Source organism: Manis javanica, chromosome 13 (assembly GCF_040802235.1).
Source record: "Manis javanica isolate MJ-LG chromosome 13, MJ_LKY, whole genome shotgun sequence".
Classification (NCBI taxonomy): Eukaryota; Metazoa; Chordata; class Mammalia; order Pholidota; family Manidae; genus Manis; species Manis javanica.
In genome coordinates, this window is record NC_133168.1 from 100513776 (window position 1) to 100534641 (window position 20866).

At 62.2% G+C, this 20866-nt stretch overlaps 1 protein-coding gene across 4 annotated transcripts; it reads right to left on the reverse strand.

The window, feature by feature from the left end:
• Positions 1-269: 269 nt before the first annotated feature.
• Positions 270-16881, reverse strand: STK11 (serine/threonine kinase 11). Of its 4 annotated transcripts, none has more exons than XM_073220695.1 (10): positions 15965-16881; positions 8416-8499; positions 7333-7422; positions 6623-6755; positions 6407-6543; positions 5657-5784; positions 3701-3794; positions 3279-3472; positions 1176-1387; positions 270-755 (listed from the first exon to the last, which is right to left on the reverse strand). In XM_073220695.1, exons 1-10 carry the CDS (start codon positions 16252-16254, stop codon positions 570-572), a joined length of 1548 nt encoding a protein of 515 aa, XP_073076796.1. In that variant the 5' UTR covers positions 16255-16881; the 3' UTR covers positions 270-569. The 4 variants fall into 4 exon arrangements, with proteins under 4 accessions (XP_073076796.1, XP_073076798.1, XP_073076799.1 ...); XM_073220697.1 differs by having other exon boundaries at positions 3701-3758; positions 15965-16859; XM_073220698.1 differs by having other exon boundaries at positions 1176-1392; positions 15965-16859.
• Between the last annotated feature and the right edge of the window lie 3985 nt (positions 16882-20866).

A 20866-nucleotide genomic window follows, 5' to 3' on the forward strand; every position in this document is an offset into this window, starting at 1 on the left:
CTTGCTCACAGTTTTCTCTGGGCAAAGTCAGCGCAGGCGCCCGGCTGCTGTGCCACAGAGCAGGGGACCTGGGGGCCAAGCCAGGGCCTGCTGACCTAGGGTCAGCGCCAAGGCAGAGGCCCCCTGTGGCCAAGGGCGGGCCCCCCCCCCCCCCCGCACCACCAACCCCCAGCACTCTAGGGCCCCCAAGGGCTCCAGGCTCAGACCACCAACCCGCCTGACAGCTCATCCTGCCACCCAGAAATTCCCAAACACCCCACAACCATGGCTCAAATCCACCTGTTTTTTATTTTTTTCTTAAAAAAAAAAAAAAAAAACCAAACAAGAACAAGACTTCCGCCTGGCTTCTGGGGCGCTAGGCATGCATCTCGGTGGACAGCCTGCCCTTCACACCGGCTCTGGCTGTGGTTTGAACACGTCACTAGGCGTGAGAGGCGCTCACGTGTAGCAGAGGAGAGTCGGGCAGGCGAGAACCAGTAGTCTAAACGTAAAGTGCATGTGAAGGCTTCGCACGGGCCCAAGCGCCAGGCCCTCCCCCAACGGGGAGGTGCTTAGCACAGGATTGCAAGTCAATAGGTCATGTCCACTGGCTGCCACAGGAGGGCCAGACCCCACGGTCCCCCACCCCACTTCCGGGGCAGCAGCATGGAGGGCGCGGCAGCAGCCACTCTGGGCGATGGGTGGCAGGCCCGCCGTCGGCAGGAAGACTGAGGAGGGCCTGGGCCACGGCACCGAGCTTGGGCTCCAGATTCGGGCTGTAGACGGACAGAAAGTAGGTCACTCCTGGGCCAGGAAGCACTGGGGCCCACGGGTCAGGCAGGGAAACGGGCCTGGTCACACAGGGACGTCAGATCCCATGCTGACTTGGCACCCACTGGCACTGGGCCTCCCTCAAAGCACTTCCCATGCCACCCGCTGGTCCTGACGCTGGCAGGTGAGCACTGTGGGGACCACTGCCCGGGAGAGGGGCTGCAGCTGCGCAGAGGGGAGCCCCCCATGTTTACAGCACAGGCCAAGGGCGTGAGGGGCCTTATTCCTGCACATGGAGTCCCCTGCCCCCAGGGGAGTGGCCAGGGCCCTGGGAGAAGTGGCCCCCACTGCCACAGGCAGGACAGTGAAGGACAGAACAGTGCACATGATGTGCCCCGCCCACCCTGCTGGTCCCCATGTCCCACCTGCATGGCCACCCTCACTGCTGTTTGCAGGCCGACAGCCGGCGGATCTTGCTGCTGGCAGAGCAGGCCTTGCGGGAAGGGTTGGAGGTGGCACTGGCCCGGCGCTCTGCCTTCGATTTGGCGCCCAGCTGGGCTGACTCTGTGCCATTCATGCACAGGGCCTTGGGCAGGCCCCGGCTCTGTCCGTTCTGACCAGCCTCCTCCCCTGGGACCTGTCCTAGGAGGGGAAGGGCAAGCGTGGACTGATTGAGGGTCAGGACCAGAAACCCCAAGCTGCCCTGCTTCCAGGCCATGCTTCCTGTGCCACCGGGTCCTTCTGGCAGGCTTACCCTCCACCCAGCACCCAGGGAGGGACCTGGGGTCTGGGGTGCAGGCCCTGAGCTCAACCACTCACCTGCGCCCCGCAGGGCCCATAGGGGCTGGGCTCGGCTGGGCACATGAGCCAGTGTCTCTCCCACAACAGCCGGCCATGTTCCTGCCCTCCCCAAGCAAGGGAGAGGACGGCATGCCAGGGACCCAGCAGAGCCCTCCCTCCCGCAGACATCAGCGGGAAACTGCCCTCTCGGCCAAGGGTGTCCAGTGTCTGACTCAGCAGCTTCTGGAAATTGCTGAGAGCCACTGGTGTGTGCACAGACAGCGTCTTAGGTCAGACCTCCTCACTGCCCACAGGCTCGTGCTGAAGAGCTCATGGGGTTAGGCACCCTGCCCACACGGGGGAGCAGCCACTGGTGCACCAGGGGTGGCGGCTCTGCACAGGTGCCCCGGCCCAGACACCAGCCCAGCTTGGCAGGGCAATCAGCAGGCCCTGAACACACCCTACTAGCTGGCCCTCAAGACACGTGGGTCATTGACCACCAATCACCCGCTACCAGCCCCAAACCCAGTGCCCAGCTCTCAGGTGTGTGGCCACCCAGGAAGATCAAGGGCCAGCAGCTGGGAACTAACCGGGACCCAAATCAGGACCACAGTGGGAGGGGTCTCTGCCCAGCACAGCTGCCCCTGATCCTCAGGCAGGTCAGAGAGAAGTAGTTGCCGGTCTCAGGGCAGGACTGTGCCACTTCTGGTGCGGGAGACGCTACCAGGCTGGAGAGCCACCCCTCCCAGGAAGGGCAGCCCTTGGCCTCACACAGGCCTGCAGTGCCTGCGAGCCAGCCCAGGTCCCTGCCTACAAGTGGCAGGGCGCTGTGGGCCTGGCAGGGCCCTGGCCTGTCCCTTACCAGGACAGCAGGCTGCCTCTGCGGGTCATGCCCAGGCATCTGTTACAGGGCCTCAGTGCCGCTGAGACCAGATGCCCCGTCCCCACTCTGCGCAGGGGGCGGAGGCTCTAGGCCTTGGACTCAGGGCCGGGGACACAGTGCAGACGCCACAGCTCAGGGCTCTGGGCCCCACGGCCTGGTGGCACCAGCTTCAGGCTGGCTAGTGGAGGCCGGGTCTCTGAGCAGGCCCCCCAGGAGAGTCGGGCGCTTGGGCTCTGCCTCCCCCAGGGACCATTCTGGGCCCAAAGCTCTAGCTCAGGAGCTGCGCAGGTCCTCATAAAGGTCTGCCCGCTGAGGGTGCTTCCCCTTCCTGGGGCCATCGGCTGCTGGTTTTGTCACAGACAGTGCTGGCATACAAGGGCGGCCCTGCTGCCCAGCAGCTCCTGAGCTGGTGCTGAGGCCTGGCCACTGGGTGCTGGGCAGGGGCAGCAGGGCGGCACTACACTAGGGCCTCAGCTTCCTCTCCAGAACGTTCCCGCGTGCCATTCTCCTCTCTAAGCCCTGCCCCGGCTGCCTCCTCGCCACCTGGAGGAGCAAGGCAACCCAGTCAGGGCCTCTGGAGGGCCCCCCACCCGTGCTGCAGAGCACAGGGCGGAGCCCTGGGCAGCCTCCGCCCTCTGGGCCCCCATCTGCTCTGTGAGCACAGGGGCACAGGGCTGGCCCCACCGCTGTCCTTGTGCCCGTGGCAGCCCCTCCAGGGTCCAGGTCAAGCCACAGTCAGCACTGGTGTGGACACGCCTGCGCCACAGACTCAGGACGTCAGGGACGTGGGGGACGAGGGCTCTACTCCCACAGGAAGGTGGATGCTGAGGCCGGGCCACGAAGCCGCAGCGGCTGCTGGGCTCACCGGGCACCGTGAAGTCCTGAGTGTAGATGATGTCATCCTCAATGTCAAAAATGTCCTCGTCTCCGTCATCAGCACAGCCATGCAGGTCCTCCAGGTAGGGCACCACTGTCATGCCACGCCACCGGTCCTTGCAGTCGGCACTCGGCGGGATGGGCACCAGCTCATCTGTCGGCGGGTGCTTCTTTCGGAACCAGCTGCGGAACCCACGAGTCAGCAGGGCGCGGGCCACCTGCCAGCCCCCCACGCGGGCCCCGCCTCAGGATGGCGCTTCGGCCTCGAGGCCCACCCCCAACCCCCATGCCATGGTGGGCCAGGCACAAGCACGGCTGAACAGCTCCCACGGCCACAACCTGCTCGGCTGAGACCCCAGGTACCGGTGGGGCCAGTGCCGTGGGGCCTGGGCGCGCCCAGCATCCGCTCACCTGTGCTGCCGAATCTGCTGGATGGAGAACCGCCTGGCCGGCTCGCACTCCAGCATCCCTGGCAGGGAGACCAGCGGATCAGCCCGGGCACACGCTGAGAACACCCCAGGGAGAGGGTGGCATGTGTCAGCCGGCCCAGAGCCTGGAACTGCACGTAGCGGCGTGAACACCGGGGACACGGCCCCAGGGCCCCGAGGACAGACCGAGAGGGTGGGAAAAGCCAGCGACCCAGTCCTCCAAACACCAGAGGAAGAGGGGGCACGTGGGCTGCCCTGCTCGCACCAGGTCGGTGAGGCTGGTGGCCAGGGATTCTAGGCAGGATCCTGCAGCCCAAGACAGCAGCGGGGGAGAACTGGAGGCCGCAAGGGCCACGCGCGGGGGCAGATCCCACATCCGGACACTTGCGGAGGGCAAGACTGACCGCAGGCTGGGCCGGCTCAAGGACCAGCCAGCAAGGAGCCCCAGAGCCCGCGGCCCATGCTGCCTGCCGTGAGCTCCCTGAGGGAGGGCCGGGCGTGAAGGGGGGGCCGGGTGCTGCGGCGCCAGCTCTGAGCTCCCACGAGGGCAGGCCGCTCTGTTCTCAGTGAACCTGCTCAGACACCTGAGCGCTGCACAATGCGGAGAACCCAGGTGGTGGCCTCGCAGCTCAGGGGTTGGTGGAGACGTGGGGCTGGTGGGGGGCCGTGCCACTGACTGAGTTTGGGGCAAGGGTGGGCAGGGGGTGGACCCAGGTCTCTGGGCCAGGGTGCTATACCAGGGGGTTTGGGGCACTGCCAGACTAGCGGGGGGCCACAGACCCCCGCTGGCTCAGCCTCAAGGCTGATGCCAAGAGAGAGCAAGGGATGAGGCATCCTGCCTGGGCCTGGGACAGAGAAGGGCAGTAACTGGTCACTGCTCTAGACACCAGCAAAGGAAGCTCTGTTTAGCAGAAAGGCCAGCCAACCATGTCATGGCAGGGAAGACCCGAACGCCCCTGCTGGAGCCGAGGCCAGCAGGTTGGTAAAGTGCTTGAGGTGGGCATGGAGTGTGTGCTCAGGGCACACTGCAGCCAGGGCCTCCTAGGAGAGCGCGGGAAGGACCAGCCATGCCTGGGACACCCAGCCAGCTAGGCCACCGCCCGGGGCCACTTACTGACACCTGGCTCCTTCCCACCCCACAGTTGCAAGAATGCCCCAGGCTGCATGCCTCAACAGTCCTGGGGCAGTGGGAGGGCGGGGCCGCCAGAGCCTGGAATGTGGCCGCAGCCCCAGCAGTCCAGGGTCAGCCTCGCTGCACCTTGACCTGAGCACAGGAATCAGCCTGGCTCGCTTATTAGGAAACCCAGGCATGGGTGGGGAGTCCCAGGCACGGGGATCTGCTTTTCCAGCCGCAGGTCACACCAGGCCTAGGTGCACAGGGTCAGCTACATGGCAGAGCATGAGATGTGGATGTCCTACCGGCCGATGAACCCTAAACTAAATGCCAGTCCCGCGTGGGGCTGCACTGGACATGCCTGACGGAGAACTGAGCGGTCAAAGCCTACTGCAGCCCGGCCTCAGGTCACGGCGGAGGCTCCGGCCCACCCGCACCTGAAGGCCCCGTCCTGGGGCCCACCGGTGTGAGGACAGCGCCACCTGCTGCGCAGCCTGGGAAACGCAGCAGGAAGAGGCTGGTAGGACCAGGCCTGGGGCCTGGGGAGACCTCGACCCAGCAGGGGGCTGGGGTGCAGGCTGCACCATCCCTCTGGGGGAAGGAGGGTCAGAACAGGGTAGAACAGAGGCCTAAAGCAGAGGACGGAGCCCAAGGGAGCCAGGGAGCCTCTCAGGGCTGCCCTCCCTCAATGGTGGTGTGGTCCAGCCAGAGGGGCCGGCCCGCAGGCTGCACACAGACCCAGCTCTCAAGAGGTGGGCGGCCATTGGAAAGTCCCCAGGACACCATCACCCCCTGGCAGCCCCCTGCACTCCTGGGGTCTCTCACCTTTCAGCAGGTCTGAGAGTGGGGGCCCACAGTCGCCCGGGATCGTGTAGTCCCCCTTCCCGATGTTCTCAAACAACTTGTAGATGTTGTCGCCCTCGAACGGGTACAGCCCTGTCGTGATGTTGTAGCTGTGCCCCCAGGAAGGAGAGAGCCCTGGTCAGTCGGGGCTGCAGAGGCCTCACCTGGGACCAGCAGGCCCAGGAGTCCTAACTCCCCTCACCCATAGGACCTCATACTGGGACAGGAATGCTCTGGGACACATGGCCGTGGCAGCTGAACCACTGAAAATACCCCAGGCCACCGGACTGTACGTTCCCAACAAGGGTGGGCCACACGGCACACAAATTATCCTCCGATAAAGTAAGAGGCCCACCCGTGCTGGCGGCTGCCGCCCCGGTGCAAAGCAGGAGGGCAGGTTCTGGACTGACGGGCCTGTGCTTGGGGGGGCGGGCCTGACCGCTCGGGCTCTGCCCCTGTGGGTGCTGGGGATGTGTGCCGGCAGGAGGGCGGGACACACGATCTCGGCCAAGCAGCTTCCAACCTGCCACCTGCCTTGCTGGGAATCCTCAGCATAAGGCACAGGGACTGGAGAACCTCCTGGGGACGAGGGTGGCCTGGGTGCTGAGCCCTGGGTCAGGACCCCGAAAGCAGGAGGCAGCTCTTCCCTTGGGACCCCCTCCCACACTGGCAGCCCCCAGCACAGATCCGGGGTGGCCTGGGGACTGGGGGCCAGGGCCCACGGGCACTTACAGTGTGACCCCGGCCGACCAGATGTCCACCTTGAAGCCAGAGAAGGTGTCCAGGCCATTGGCAATCTCGGGCGGCTGGAACGCCGGGGAGCCCTGGCTTGTGCGGCACGTGTCATCCTCGGCAAATGGGTGCAGGGCCTGTGGCAGTGCCAGGCGGCCCTCAGGGTGACTCCAGGGCAGGACACCTCCCCTAGGGGCCCCCAAGCTGCGTGCCTACCTCAGCCACGCCAAGGTCGGAAATCTTGAGCGTGCCACCAGTGGTGAGGAGCAGGTTGCCCGGTTTGATGTCCTTGTGAACGATGCCCTGGCTGTGCAGGTACTCGAGGCCGTCTACCAGCTGGCAGAAGTACCTGCGGGGCACAGCCTCACGACCTGTCCTACCAGGGGCCTCAGCTACCCAGGGTGACCCGGAAGACCAGAGCCAGGGGGCCACTGACCGGCTGAGCCGCCGCTGGGCCCACAAGGGCAGAAGCCACTGCCATCGGGGCTGCACGGGGAGGCAGAGGAGGACGCCCTTCCTTACGCTCCCCATCACCCCAAGGCCGTGCTGTCCCCCCAGCCACTGGCCCGGGCCGCGCAGCCCCTGGAGCTAGGAACCCGGCTCACCACACCAGCCCCCCTTCCCTTCACACTGCAGGCAGCTGATCCTGCAGCAAGGGGTTTGGGTTGTGGGACCCCGAGGAGGGCCATCTGGCCACTGGCAGTGCAGACCTCTGTCAGGGGCTCTCCAAGGACCAGGTCTCTAGGCCTCAGACAGTGGGCACCTGGGGCAGAGAGGGGCTGCCGGGGCTGCAGGCTGGGGGCTCTGCACACGGAACCCCAAAGCCCCGAGTTTTAACACTCAAGCTCTTGCTTTACTGATAATCAGAAAAGGCTGTTTAAACACAGGACTGTACCCTCAAAGCCCCAGGCAGGTGCCACACTCACCCGTGAGCCTGGGACACAGGGAACCGCTTCTCGGGCACGCTGTCGAGCATCTCCTGCATGCCACACACACAGTACTCCATCACCATATACGTGCGGCGCTAAGGAAATGTGGCTCAGTGGAGACCCTACCCCGGGCAGGGCCCGGCCCGGGGCAGCCAGGACAGCAGCCACAGGAGGGCCTGGTGGGGAGAGGCCCACGAGCCAGGAAGCGGCATTACTGAGACCAGCTGGCTCCCCGGAGGACACAGGAGAAGGGCCAGAGTGCTCAAGGGCCTGCAGGGCTCCCTGCGGGGTCCCTCTGTGGAGCGATATGGCCATTTCCTCTGGGCTCGGCCCTGTCGGAGGCTCTCCCCATTCAATGGCTGCCATTCAATAGGAGATGGAGCCCCAGAACAGGGGGACACAGCTTGCTGGGCAGGAGGGGCAGGTGGGGTGGCTGGTCAGGACAGACCAGAAGCAGCTACATGTCTAATGACACAGGGTAAGGTGGCTGGAGGGGGGCGGTGCCAGGCAGGCCCGCAGTCAGGCAGAAGTCTGGGCCACATTTCCACACAGGGCAGTGCAAAGATGGGGGTGGAGCAGAGACTGGTGCTGGGCATGTCACCACACCACACCGGGGAGTCGGGGACGGGCACCCTGGGCAGTTCATGCGGCCCCAAGTGTCTGCTTCCTGGAGCCTGCACCTCACCTCCTGGAGAAAGCCATCCCTGGGACAGAAGGTGAGGGCAGGATTCCTGCAGGATGACCCCCAGTGGGCTCGACCACAAATGGCAGCCTCGGTGGCCAGGCAAGGCCCCCAGGCCTGGGGTCACCCAGGCTAAGGCTGGGGAGGGGTCTCCTCTGCAGACCAGGCCCCACGCTCCAGGGCAGGCCCAGCACAGGGCACCGGAGTGGGACTCTGTGAGGGCACTTTGCTGAGACAGCCCGTGGGGGCCCATAGGCGCCTGTGGCTGGCGCAGCCACACAGCTGACTTTTGGGGTTAAGAGGCGCTCCTCCTGGGCTGCTCGCCTGCCACCGGGGGCGCATCTCCCCTCAGGACGGTGCCCCGCCCCCAGAGCCCGGCCCGGCCCCCACGAGGATATATTTTCTGCTTCTCCTCGTTGTACAGCACATCCACCAGCTGGATGACGTTTTTGTGCCGCAGCCGCCTCAGGAGTTGGATCTCCCTGGAGAAGAGAACGGGGCGCCCGTGAGCCGCTGCGGCGGCCCTCTGCTCAGGGAGGGGACAGCACGGGGGCGCATGCAGCGAGCCGCCTGAGGGGGCCTGGACGGCGACAACCTGGCCTCGATGGTCTTCGACACACTGCTGCAGACGGACAGTCAGTCTCACATCGTGAGGGGCCCAGCAATGGCAGCACAGGGCAGGACACTCGTGCAGTGGGAGCCCAGGGGGCCACATGGACCCCCAGTGTCCCCTCACCCCAGGCACAAGGCTACAGGCCCGTGACAACTGCCTTCCCCTCCTGGGACCCCGCAGCCCCGTGGGAACAGGGCCCTGCTCAGGAGAGTTCCCAGGCCTTGGCTGCACGAGGCAGGGGGCACATGGAGGAGAAGGTGGCCCAGCGCCGCCTGCTGCACCTGCTCAGAAGGGGGAACACACCCACCAGCACACCCACGAGCTGGCGAACGGCCCACAGAAGCCCCAGGTGGGCACAGCCCAGTGCCTATCCCACACAATGCGGCCAGGGCAACAGGGGCCAGGGGGGCGCTGCTCATGGGCAGGGCTTCCTTCTGGGGAGACAGAATATCCTGGGGTTAGGGTGCTGGAGGCACAGCTCTGTGAACAGACAAAATGCCACCGAGTCGCATGGCATGTCCATCATACCTCAATAGATTAATTTTAACACCACCACCAGAAAGGCCAAGCATGAGACACAGGAAAGGCCAGGCAAAGGCGGCCCCACCTCTGCAGGGACTCTGGGCGCCCTATAAAGGACACCTCTTCCAGGAAGCCTTTCCCGCCTCCCCTGCCCAAATCCTGAGCCAACCTCACTCACCCGACCAGGGCTGCTGCCATGCAGACTCCTGGACTAGAACTCAGTCTCTGGAGGGGGGGCCCAGAAGCAGGGCGTGTGGGCCCCCCAGATATAGAGCACAGGTGACCAGGGACTCACTTCCCCACAGCTCGCCGGCCTCCCCATCCCTGGCCCCCACTGAGGGGCCTCTGGACGTAGCGGGAACCCCACCCTGTCTTCCCGTCACTCCAGGGGACACCGAGGTCCTGAGAGGCCACACGGAGCGGGAGGGAGGGAGGCGGTGGCTTCCAGGCATGGGGGCGGCCTGGCTCACACTGTCTGGGCCTGGGGATCTATCCTGTGTCTGCTGTGGGCAGGGGCACACCCAGTTATTTTCCCAGATAAGCGACAGGGGATCCCTCGCCCCCTGGCACTGCAGACACTGGGGCCATCCTGGGCACTGTGGGGGTGAGCAACACCCCCACCACACCCTGATGCGTCCCAGGCATGACCCAGTGTTGCTGGGGGCAGGACCGCCCCGGCGAGCCCTGTCATAAAGGCTTAGGAACACCCTGGCCCTGGGGACAGACCCGCCTGGCCTCTGGCAGGCCCTCCCTGGGGCCCGTCACCCCTCCAGCGCTCCAGGCGCCTGCCCCTCTCCTGCCTGCACCCCCACAGGCCTGACTGTCCTGCCCCTGCTCACCGTCCGGCCATCTCGCCAGGACCCGGCAACGCTCCACCTGCCGTCACGCTCCGCTTCTACCCGATGGGCAGACACCCATCCACAGGGTATGACCTCCCCCCCCCCCCGGCCCTGACCACTTCAGTGAGGGGACAAGCCTCTGCTGTGACAGTGATGCCCAGGCCAGCATGTGTGGAGCCAGCTCCCCTCAGAGGGCACAGTCCAGCACCCACCCCGCTTAGCCACACAAACACCCACTGGGCTACCTGGCCAGCGAGGGGCCAGCGGCCAGGGCAGGAGCTACCAGACAGTAGGCGCTTGGCCCGGGCACAGAATGAGACAGCCCCAGAGGAGGGGTCAGTGAGTCCCCAACGCCCAGAAGGACCCGAGGGGTCAGACACGGGGGCTCCCTGGGGTTGCACTCCGGACTGGGGGCGGTCAGCACGGCCACGATGCTGGAAGGAGCTTCGCAGCACGTGGGGATGGCTCAGAGCGACCGACACAGCCTGCTAAGTCAATCGCTCCTGGCCAGTGGTGCCAACTTCCCAGCTCTGGAAACTCCTTGGAGCTTTTTCTCTTCATTCAGGGGCCACTTCGTATGCCGCCAACACACTGAAGGCACATGTTCGGACAGGGCACCCTTCATGCAGCAGCTCCCTTGTGGACACCTCAGGGCTGGGGGGGCAGCCCTGCAGGTTACTGCGTGAAACGTGCCCCGAGCTCAGCACAGGCACAGAACTCCTGCAACAAGGCAAGGCCCTGGGGACCTTGCCCCAGGTCGCTGCGGGTAAGTGGGCAGCCCGTGGCCCCACATTTCCGAGTCTCAGGACAGACGGGCGCAGAGCGACCTCTGAGGCCTTGCCTCACCCTCAGCCCACTCCAGCACAGGGGAGAACGACTGCCAAGCGCCCCCTCTCTGCAGCAGGCACCAACACCACGGATTCTGACCCAAAGCAGGTGATGGCGCCCTCTCCTTGCAGTCAGGCTGCCAAGCCTCCTGCTCCGCCATCCACAGACCAGGCCCCGTCAGAGGCGCCACCCTGGAGCTTAGCTGCCACCCAGGGGCCTGGACCGCCTATCTGTTAATTAACTGCGATCAAACCGTTCTGCGTGAACAGGTAAATCACGTTATTTACATCAGGAAAGAAGGAACACACGTCAGACTGAGAAGGGCTGGGTGGAGACTGTGCACCCAGAGGGAAGGGCCGTGGATACTGACAGGATGGGACCGGGTGATCAGAGATGTGCGCTGGCACTACCTCGCCTTGGGGAGGAGGGCGCGGGAGAGGGACACCCAGACAAGTGCTGGGGGACCTCGGGGTGGAAGGTTTCTACGGCCTTTTTCTGTATTTTCCATGGCTCCTACGAATCATCTCTCTGGCAAAAAAGGAAAAAACAGTATGTAAAGATAAAGGAAAAGCAAGCCCTCTGCTGGGAGGCAGGAAGGGGAGAGGAAGCGGCGCCTTCCGCACCGGATGTCACAGACCTGCCCAGGCGTGGCCCCAGCTGGGCTGACTTGCTGATTAACCCCTGTAGATGTGCTCACAGGGGAGGGGAAGTGACTGCCCCAAAGAGAACCTGCAGGCGGCCCAGAGCGGGCGACGGCAGGCTCCACTCTCCCCAGAGACGAGCCAGCCAGGAAGCACCCCCACCTCGCTCCCCTGCAGACGGGGAGGGGGCTGCCAGGACCCCAAGGCTCAGGCAACTGAGCAAGGGAACCCTCACCCCCAATTGCTGATGCCTCTAAAGAGCAAGCGGTCCTCAGATGTCCAGCAGGCAGAGTAGGACAAGGACAGATCCCCTCAAAATGCAGCTCAGCACGGACCCTTGCACACATGTTCCCAGGACTACAACTCATAACAGGCATCAGGTGGGAACAGTCCCAAAAGTCCACCCACAAGTGAACAGACACACACAGAGCATTCCTTAGCTGTGAAGAGCAGTGAAGCCCTGACACGCGCCAAACGTGGACAGGCCCTGAACACACGGTGCTCAGTGAGATGCCAGACAAACAAGGCCACACGGTGTGACCCATTTCTGTGGAATATCCACGACAGGTGAATCCACAGACATAACACGGGCCTATAGGTGCTGGGGGCTGGGGAGGAGATGGGGTGACTGCTCATGGGGACAGTGGTCTTCTGTGGTGCAGGAATGTTCTGGAGTCACGTGGTGGTGAGGGTTTCATGATTTGGGAAGTACTAAATGCCTTGAGTTACATGTTAAACTGTATTTTGACAAGCTGCTACAAGAATAAACTACAGCATAGCCACACGGTGGACACCGGATGAAGGGTGGCTTTGGGTGTGGTTCTCAAACACTCCTGCGAAGGAACCACATTCTGCATGTGCCCCAGCATGACACACATCTGTGTGCCCTGAGCCCCCACCCCTCGTCAGAACCACCCCTTCTGCCTGGAAAGGACCAGACAAGCAGGGAGTGCCTGGACACGCGGTGCAGTGCAGTGCGGGTGAGCCTCGGCAGGCAGAAGGTGCCTTCCAGCCGCCACCTCTGGTGGCTGACCAGCCTGGCCGCACAGTGGAATCCTATCCAGGAAGGCGGGAGGCCCAGCAGATGCCAGGGCCTTGTGGAGGCTGATCCAGATGGGAATGAGAGCTGACAGGGTCCAGGGCTCGATTCTTGGCACGCTGGAATCCGAACACCCACCAATTACCACAAGGCGGTCCCGCCTCACCGCGGCTGGCTCTCAGGGGTGGGCAGACAGGGCTCCTGGTGGCCAGTCAGGACACAGACATCAGCTGGACATGCAAGGCTGGAGGAGCTGGGGACACTGGGGTCTCCACACAGCTTATGAAATTCAACCCCGCCCAGCTTGACCTAGAAACTCCACCTCTGGGGATGTGCCCATCAAGTACTGTCGCCCTCGTCACAGGATGTGGCCCAAGTAACTAACCTACAGAGCAAACACACCCACAGCTCAGGACCTGCAGACCTGGCCACTGCATGCTCCACTGCTGAGGGACCACCAAGACCCCCACCCGCTCCTGCCCTCACACAGAGGCAGATCGGTTTGGTCATGGGCCAAGGGTCTGATGGGCAAACACAGAAAGCCCCACCATTTTGTTGTACCAGAGCAGTGAGTGACATAAACAGCTGTTGGAAAGAAAAACACAAAGAGTAGTTTTGTGATGCGGAGCTTGGTGGTTTTCTGACTGTCCTGGGTACGGCTGGGCCATCCCGCACCTTTCCCACCACGCAGCACAGACACGTGGCCTGGCACAGCTGGTAGGCAGCAGCGAAGAGGGGAAATGCACGCAGTCCCTCTATAGCCACATGACCCCCTGCAGGACCTGGGCCGAGGGAGCAGGGAGACCCCTCCAGCTTCCACGGTGCTTGTCTGTGCGATTCCACTGCCTGTCGTGGGACCAGTAAACGCGACCTGTTTTCCACAGACGGTCCTCGGGGGGCTTCCTCCTCACTCATGGCGCTCACCCAGGTGAGACAGGGAAAGCTCGACCAGGTGTGTCGGTGGTAAGGTCATGAGTATCTTTTTTCTCCTTCTTGATGTTTTTTGGAGCTTCCCTGCTTCGCCGTTAAGAACCTATGGTTTTACCAGCAAGGCAGGGAAGGTGCAGACACACAGCGGCCTTCCTGGGGGAGAGCCACATGGAGTGGGGGCCACCCGAGCCCCCAGCCACCTGCACCGAGAACAGCCCTCTTCAAGAAAAAGCCTCCTGCCCAACCCGCAAGACTCCTGAGGCTTGTCTTGAAGGTTCCAGACACTTCACCGCGAGAAGTGACCGGAGCTGAGTTCATCAAACCCTGGGAGGACAAAGGAGCCTTTCCCCCTGCGGGCGGTAAGGCCACCGGGAGCCAATCTCCCTTGCATGCACACGGCTGGTGGGAGCCCGAGGCACGGGCTCTGTGGCAAACTACAGCCCAGGATCCAGATGCCACAGACCAGTGGGCGGCAGAGCGTGTGCCAGCCCTGCCCGCGGAGGGGGGCCCCCAAAAGGCGAAGCAGTGAAATCAGGCACCAGCTCTGTGCCCAGCAGCTGTGACATCTTATGTTAAAAGGCCAGGTCCACTGAGCACCACCCACTACTCTGCCTCCCTGGCCTCAGTTTCTCCTCCAGTTCTCCTAACAGACATCATGGGACCTGACTCCTTGCATCCCCAAGAGTGCCGGCCACGGGTCCCCACAACCCATAGGACCTCAGCTGACCAGTCAGGAGAGCCCGGACTGAGAAGCCCGCGTGCTGCACCCCTCCAGGCAGGCCGTCATGTGTGTCCCATGGAGCAGGGTGCACTCTGGGGCCGTGAGACGTCCTCCCCCTTGACCTCAGGTGTGTGCATCTGTCAGAACCCAGAGTGTGCCCCGCGAACAGGGCCTACCACATGCCGGCCTGCCCCAGTGCCACCGCCACCACACTGGGCGTCTGCGGACCTTCTGGGACCGACTGCTCAACTGCTGCCCTAGTAGGCACCCCTGGACGGGTTACACCCTGAGTTCCCGGCTGGCAGGGTGGACCTGGGCGACTCCGGCCAGAACCGTGTGAGCTGGGGCAGGCCAGGGCTCTGGGAACCCCTCCTACTTGGAGGCATGCTCCCCAGAGGCCGGGGCCCAGGCTGCCATGGCAGCGTGGCCTACAGAGATCAGCAGCAGGACAGCATGGACGCATGCCCACGCCGTTCTGGAGGGCTCAGCCAGGCAGGAAGACACCCAGTTCCCGAGAGGGCTGGAGGGGAGCCGCTTCCAGGGACAGCAAGCAGTAGGCAGGCGCTCACTGCCCCAAACTCACAGCAGCGCCACAGTGACAGACTCGGGGCCACATCGCCCCAGGTGCCCTGGCTTGTGGGAAACATAACCTGCGAGCCAGCAGCTGAGTGGGGATTTCTGATGTGGGCCCCAGGGAGGCCACTGCTGTAGCCTGGCCAGTCTCCCAGCCCCGCCCAGCCCCCACCTCCCAGGTGAGAGCTTGGCACAGCACACAGCTAACCGACCTGCCCAAGGGCGCCTGACCACACCTTCTCCCTGCCCACTGGCTGGGCCCCAAACACAGTACAAAGGCCTTACTGGAACGCGGCCTGCCACGCACGGCCCCCACATTGAGATGACCGCTCAGATTAGCTGCACCCACTCTGGCAGAGCCCAGGTCAATTGGGGTTCAGCTCTCTGCTTCATCCCTGATTTCACCCAGCTGGCTCAGGCATCGCAGAGCAAGTGAAACAGCCGTGACCGCCCGCGGGAAGACAGGAGAGGAAGCCACCGGGGAGAGCACGTCCCAGGGCGGGCCTGGCAGGCATGCAGGCGTCCAAGGGCATAAGTCAGCCCTGCCGCCTGGCCCGTTAGATAAACCCCTTCTTGGAAACTAGAGGCTGGCAGAGGAGCTGGGCCCAAACAGGCTGGGGGCCCGCCCAGTAGCCTCGATAAGCCCTGAAACCAGCGAGAGGACAGCGACACCCAGCTCCCACCACCCTTGGGACACTTCTGCTTGGAACCCCACCACCACCTGAGAAACTGCGCATAAAAACTTCTCCCAGACACAAGCCAGGTCCCCTCCAGGACGCCAGGGGGCCTGCAGTCACATATGTCCTGGATGGCACATAAAGGGCCACAACCCCCTACCGACTCATAAGCTGGTACAATTATTTTTGGCAGCCACAGGGTTCCCCTTAACAAGATAAATAAACCCATTTCCCTAGCCCTACTAACAACCCCCCACAGCTCAGAAAACGTGCTGGCAGCTGGGACTGGTTCACAACATACACTCTCTGGGCCAGATAAACATTGGCTGGCTCTGCCCCGCATCTAAGTTCTTCAGGCAGCTGGGAGGGCGGAGGTGGGGGGGCGCCCCTCAGAGTTAGGCTTTGACAGCAGCGCCCCAACGACAACCGGCTGGCCTGACTTGGACAAAGTTCTTGGGCAGGTTTCCCATGACACTTTCCCTGGCAAGGAGGGCCCAGGAGGTGGCTGGTCAGCTTGGGCCCGAAGGGAGGGAGGCCGCGCGGACCCACGGAGCCCACACTTACTTCTTCACGTTGGCCTCTCCGTTGGGGATCCTCCGCAACTTCTTCTTCTTGAGGATTTTGACGGCTCGCCGGCACAGCGTCTCTGAGTCCAGCACCTCCTTCACCTTACCGTAGGACCCCTCCCCGAGCAGGTCCCCCATCAGGTACTTGCCAATGAGTTTGGCCCGCTTGCGGCGCGGCTGGTAGATGACCTCGGTGGAGTCGATGCGATGGATGAATGTGTCCATGCCCACGGACATCAGCTCCCCCTCGGTAAACATGCCCAGCTGCTGCGGGTCTGCCACATCCATCCTGGACCCAACGCCTCCGACTCCCACCGGCGGTCCCTTGTCCCCTCTGTGTATTCCCCCGGTGAGCGGTTCTTCCTTCTGTCCCCGAAAATTCCCTTCTTCTTCGAAAAAAAAATTCAACAGAAACACCAAAAAAAGCGGGGGGGGTGGGTGGGCGGAAATTAAAAAGGAAAACTCTTCTTCGAGAAGAAACGATTGTCCAATTGTGAGTTCCAGCGGCGAGCCTGGCCCAGGGCACGGCACCCGAGGGTGCAGGCGTCAAGTCTGGGCGCCGGCCGGCCTGGCCGCTGAGGGTCGCGCCGGCGAGTCCGCGGGCCCGCGGGAGGCCGGTGGGGCGTGCGCTGCTAGGTCATCCTCCGGGAACTCTAGACCCTCGGACCGACGCGGACGCGCCCGGCCGGGTCCTCTCCGGGCTGGGCATCACCAGCGGGCGGCGGCGCGCGCCCAGGCACTGCCCCGGTCGTCCCGGGCGCCCGAGGCGGCGGCAGGTGCGGGTCCGCAGCGCGCGCGGAGCACCGACGTGAGGTCTGGCCGCACCGCCCGCCAGCCCCGGGCGCACGTCGGCGGCCGAGGGGCGGCCCGGAACCCGCCCGCCCCAGCAAGTAACTTCCGAAGAAGCCGGCCGTCGCTGGGCGCCCCTTACCGCTTGGGACCCCCGAGCGGCCGCCCCCGCCCCAAACGGCAGCCCGCGCTCGCTCTTCGCCGCGAACGCCGCAGGGCGCTAGGCACCCCGGGGCTCCGGGCGACCGAGGCGGCGCAGGCCGCAGGCCCGGTCCGGGGGTTCCCGAGGCCACCGGGGCCCGGGCGGCGTGTGCCCCCGCCGCGGCCGCCGCGCTTGTCGAGCAGGCGGGGCGGCGCGGGGGCCCAGCCCATGCAAGGCGGCGCGGAGCCGGCCGGGCCGCCGCCGCCGCCACTGCCGCCCACGCCCCCGCTTCAGTCGCTGGCGCACCGGGCCGCCTCCCCCTTCCGCGCCCGACACGCCGCCGCCATCTTGTTTACCTCCCGCCCCCGCCCTGCGCCGCCGCGCCGCCGCACGCCCGTTGCGGAGCCCATCCCTCACGCCGCTGACGCGCCCGCCCGTTGGCTGAGTCTGCTGTCCCCTTCTTTATGCCCGCCCCACAGCGGCTGCCGATTGGGCCGTTTGGACCCGGGCGGGAGGCCGAGCTGGGATTGGCTCGCGCCCGGCCCCGCCCCGAGGGTGGAGACGGCTCGCCCATTGGCCTGGCAGGCGCCCGTCAAGGGAGGGGAGGAAAGCGGGCTCGGGGAGGCCAGGCGGTTGCGTTGACCTCGAGGGGTCCGGGGCTGGGGTTGGAGGTCGCCAGCGCCAACGGCGTCCTCGAAATGACCGTACCGTGGGCAGTGCCCTCGAGGGCCGGGCCGCGGCTCGGGGACCCTGCGGCGCGCGTGCCTGGGTCCCTCCCCCGAAACACTGGTTGAGGCCAGGTCAAAGGTCAAAAAGTAGCCCGGAGTGGGCAAAATCCGGCATGACGGCGTGGAATTGCCTCTCTGGTACTTTCCACCTTTCTGCTTTTCAGCGCCAGGTCACTGTTCTCCCAGAGCAAACTCGTCTTGTGTGAAGTTCCTGATTCGCCAGAGCCAGGAAGCGGAAGCTAGGGGAGCTGAGGCCATCGGATTTCGGCCCCAATATGGGGGTTCTGAGCCCCAAAACTACCTGCCACATAGTGTGCCTATGTGCGTGACAGTGGAGACCACCCATGAGTTTCATCAAATGACCCACAGGAGGGGGATGGGTGTGGCTTTGGGGGCTAAAAGGCACAGCAATCAAAATGTGGATCGGCCCCAAATTCCTTTTGAGAAGGAAATCCTAAAGATAAGAGCAGAAACCAACAAAATAGAATGGGAAAATAATAGGGAAAAGTCAAAACAAATGATTGTTCTTTGAAAAGATCCAGAAAGTTGATAAAACTCTAGGCAGATTGGCCAAGAAAAACAAACGATCCATATCAAGAATGAAAGAAAAGATTTTGCTACAGACCTTATGGATGTCAAAAGGAATTAGATACTAGGAAAAACCCCATGCCCGTAAATTATACGACTCATAGTTGAAAAGGACAGACACCTTGAAAAACAGTTCAATGAAAGCACATTCAAGAAGAAATAGGTAGCGTAGTCTAACAGGGATCAGAAAAATTAAAGGTACTGAAAAACCTTTCAACAAAAACAATGGCCCCATGTTTCGTTGAATTTCCTCCAAACATTTCAAGAGGAAATAACATTAGTTCTAAACAATCTCTTGAGAAAACTGAAGAGGAGGGAACGCTGCCTAACTGAAATTCCTTTTGGTATCTTCCGTGTTTTTGATTGCTGGCTTCCCCCTAAACTTCTTGGAATCTGTGGGTATGTTCAGCAGTCTTGGCATCTGTAGGGCCCACTCTCCTTCACAGGAATCCTTGAAGGTGAAATCTTGGCTTGGATGCCACCTCTTCCGAGAAGCCTTCCTGATCATTCCCTGGAATGTAGCACCATTCCATTTGACCTTTTTCTTAACACTTGTCACCACCAGAAATTGTCTCATTTATATATTTCTTTGCCCATTTTTTTTCTTTCTGGTACTAACTACCCTGGGAGCTCGCTGGGGCTATCTTTTTCATTGCTGTGTTCTCAGTAGTGAGAGCTGTGCCATCCCGTACGGTAGCCACTGGCCACATGTGTCTGTTAAGCTCTTGTTGTATATTTGCCCGAACTGAGATGTGCTGAGTGTAACTACATGCTAGGTTTTGTAGGCTTAGTGTGAAAATATATATATATATACACACACATATATACATACATAATAATTCACACTAATTGCATGTTAAAATGATATAATTTTGGATGTTAGGTTAAAAGAAACATTATTAAAATTAACCACTTCATACCCACTAGGATGCCTATGATCAAAAAAATGGACAATAACAGGTGTTGGTGAAGATGCAGAAAAAAAACAGAAATCTCAAAAAGGTGGTACAGCTACTTTGGAAAACCAGTGAAAAGTTTAGACATAATGTTTCCATGTGGCCCAGCAGTTCTGCTCCGTGGTATGTACCCGAAAGAACTGGAAATATGTCCACACAAAAATTTGCATGCAGATGTTCATAGCAACTCAATTCACAATACCAAAATTCGGAAAACACCCAAATGTCCATCCATAGGTGAATGGACACACATACTTGTCCATCCACACACGGGCCCTGATGCACGCTGCAATGCAGACGGGCCCTGAACACGGCGCTCAGTGGAGATGCCAGACACACAGGCCATACAGTGTGTGACCCCATTTCTGTGACACGTCCACAGTAGGCAAATCTACAGATAGAATGTGGGCTCACAGGTGCCAGGGGCTGGGGTGACTGCTAAGGGGGAAGGACAGCTTTTTGGGGAGATGGAATGTCCTAAAGTCCTACGTCCAACCCCCCTGACAACTGAGAACACTAAAGCTTGCAGAAGGGAATCCACCTGCATAGGTCCATGGTGGAGGAGCCCTAAAGGTCCTGTGAGGATTCTAGCACTTTCTGCTCACAGTGATAGAAGCCTTCGGGCTGCCCAGCCATCCTGCTTACCTAGGATTCACATCAAGCATCAAACCCAGGTCGGGCCATCACAAAACCAGATTTTAGAGGCCATTCCTGGCATCACAGGGCCTGGGGCCCCCATGGGGGCTGCTCTAAGCCCCTCCAGGGACCCTCTCTCTGTCAACAGACCGTTTCCCAGTAGAAGTTCTCAGCTTGGGAGTCCTCGCCTCTCCCTTCCCATTTCTCTGAACCGGAGTCTAACTGCCCTAAGTCATCAGATACAGGAGGCCGCAGGCGGTGGGGGCTGTGCTGTTCCCGCATGAACCACTGTGGAAGGAGAAGCCCCAGCGGCCAGCCTGGCACTCCGGACAGACTCAGGGACAACAAACAGAAGTGGGAATAACAGTAGAAATAGGCAATGTAAAGACAGTAATGACAGCCCTGAGAACATCCTTTCTCCACATCCTCTCATTCTCACCGACTTGCAGGCTTAGTTAAAGACCCTGGGATACAGGTGGGGGACCCAGGTTACAAGTGGGGGTCCCAGGTGAGAGGTGGGGGTCTCAGGTTACCATTGACAGACCCTAATTTATAGGTGGGTGCCCCAGGTTACAAGTCGGGGGAGCCCAGGTTGTAGGTAGGTGGCCTTAGACTGTAACTGGAGGGTTCCAGGTTCCAGGCAGGGACTCCAGGTTATGAGCGGAAGCCTCACCTAATAGCAGGGAGCCACAGGTTACGGGTGGGGGCCCAGGTTACAGGCGGGGCCCACCAGCCCCTCTAGGGTTCAGGTCTTGCAGCTGCCCCCATCTCTTCCTCACACCTCTCACTTCTGCCCGCCCGTGACTTCCACACACACATACATGCTTGTGCACAGCAGCCCCCAGACACACTCGGTCCCTTGTTGACCCCCCTTTATGACCCTCTCTCTTCCCCAAACTCTGCCAGGAGCCCCTTTGGAGGTAGCCTCTGTCCCAGCCACTCTCTTGCGGCCGCCCCACCCTGAAGCTCCTGCTACCCTGTCACCTCGGGCTCCTAACCCCAGGAACCCCCTCCCCACGGGCCCAGCTCCGCCCCCACCTGCGGAAGGGGCCCCCAGGAGC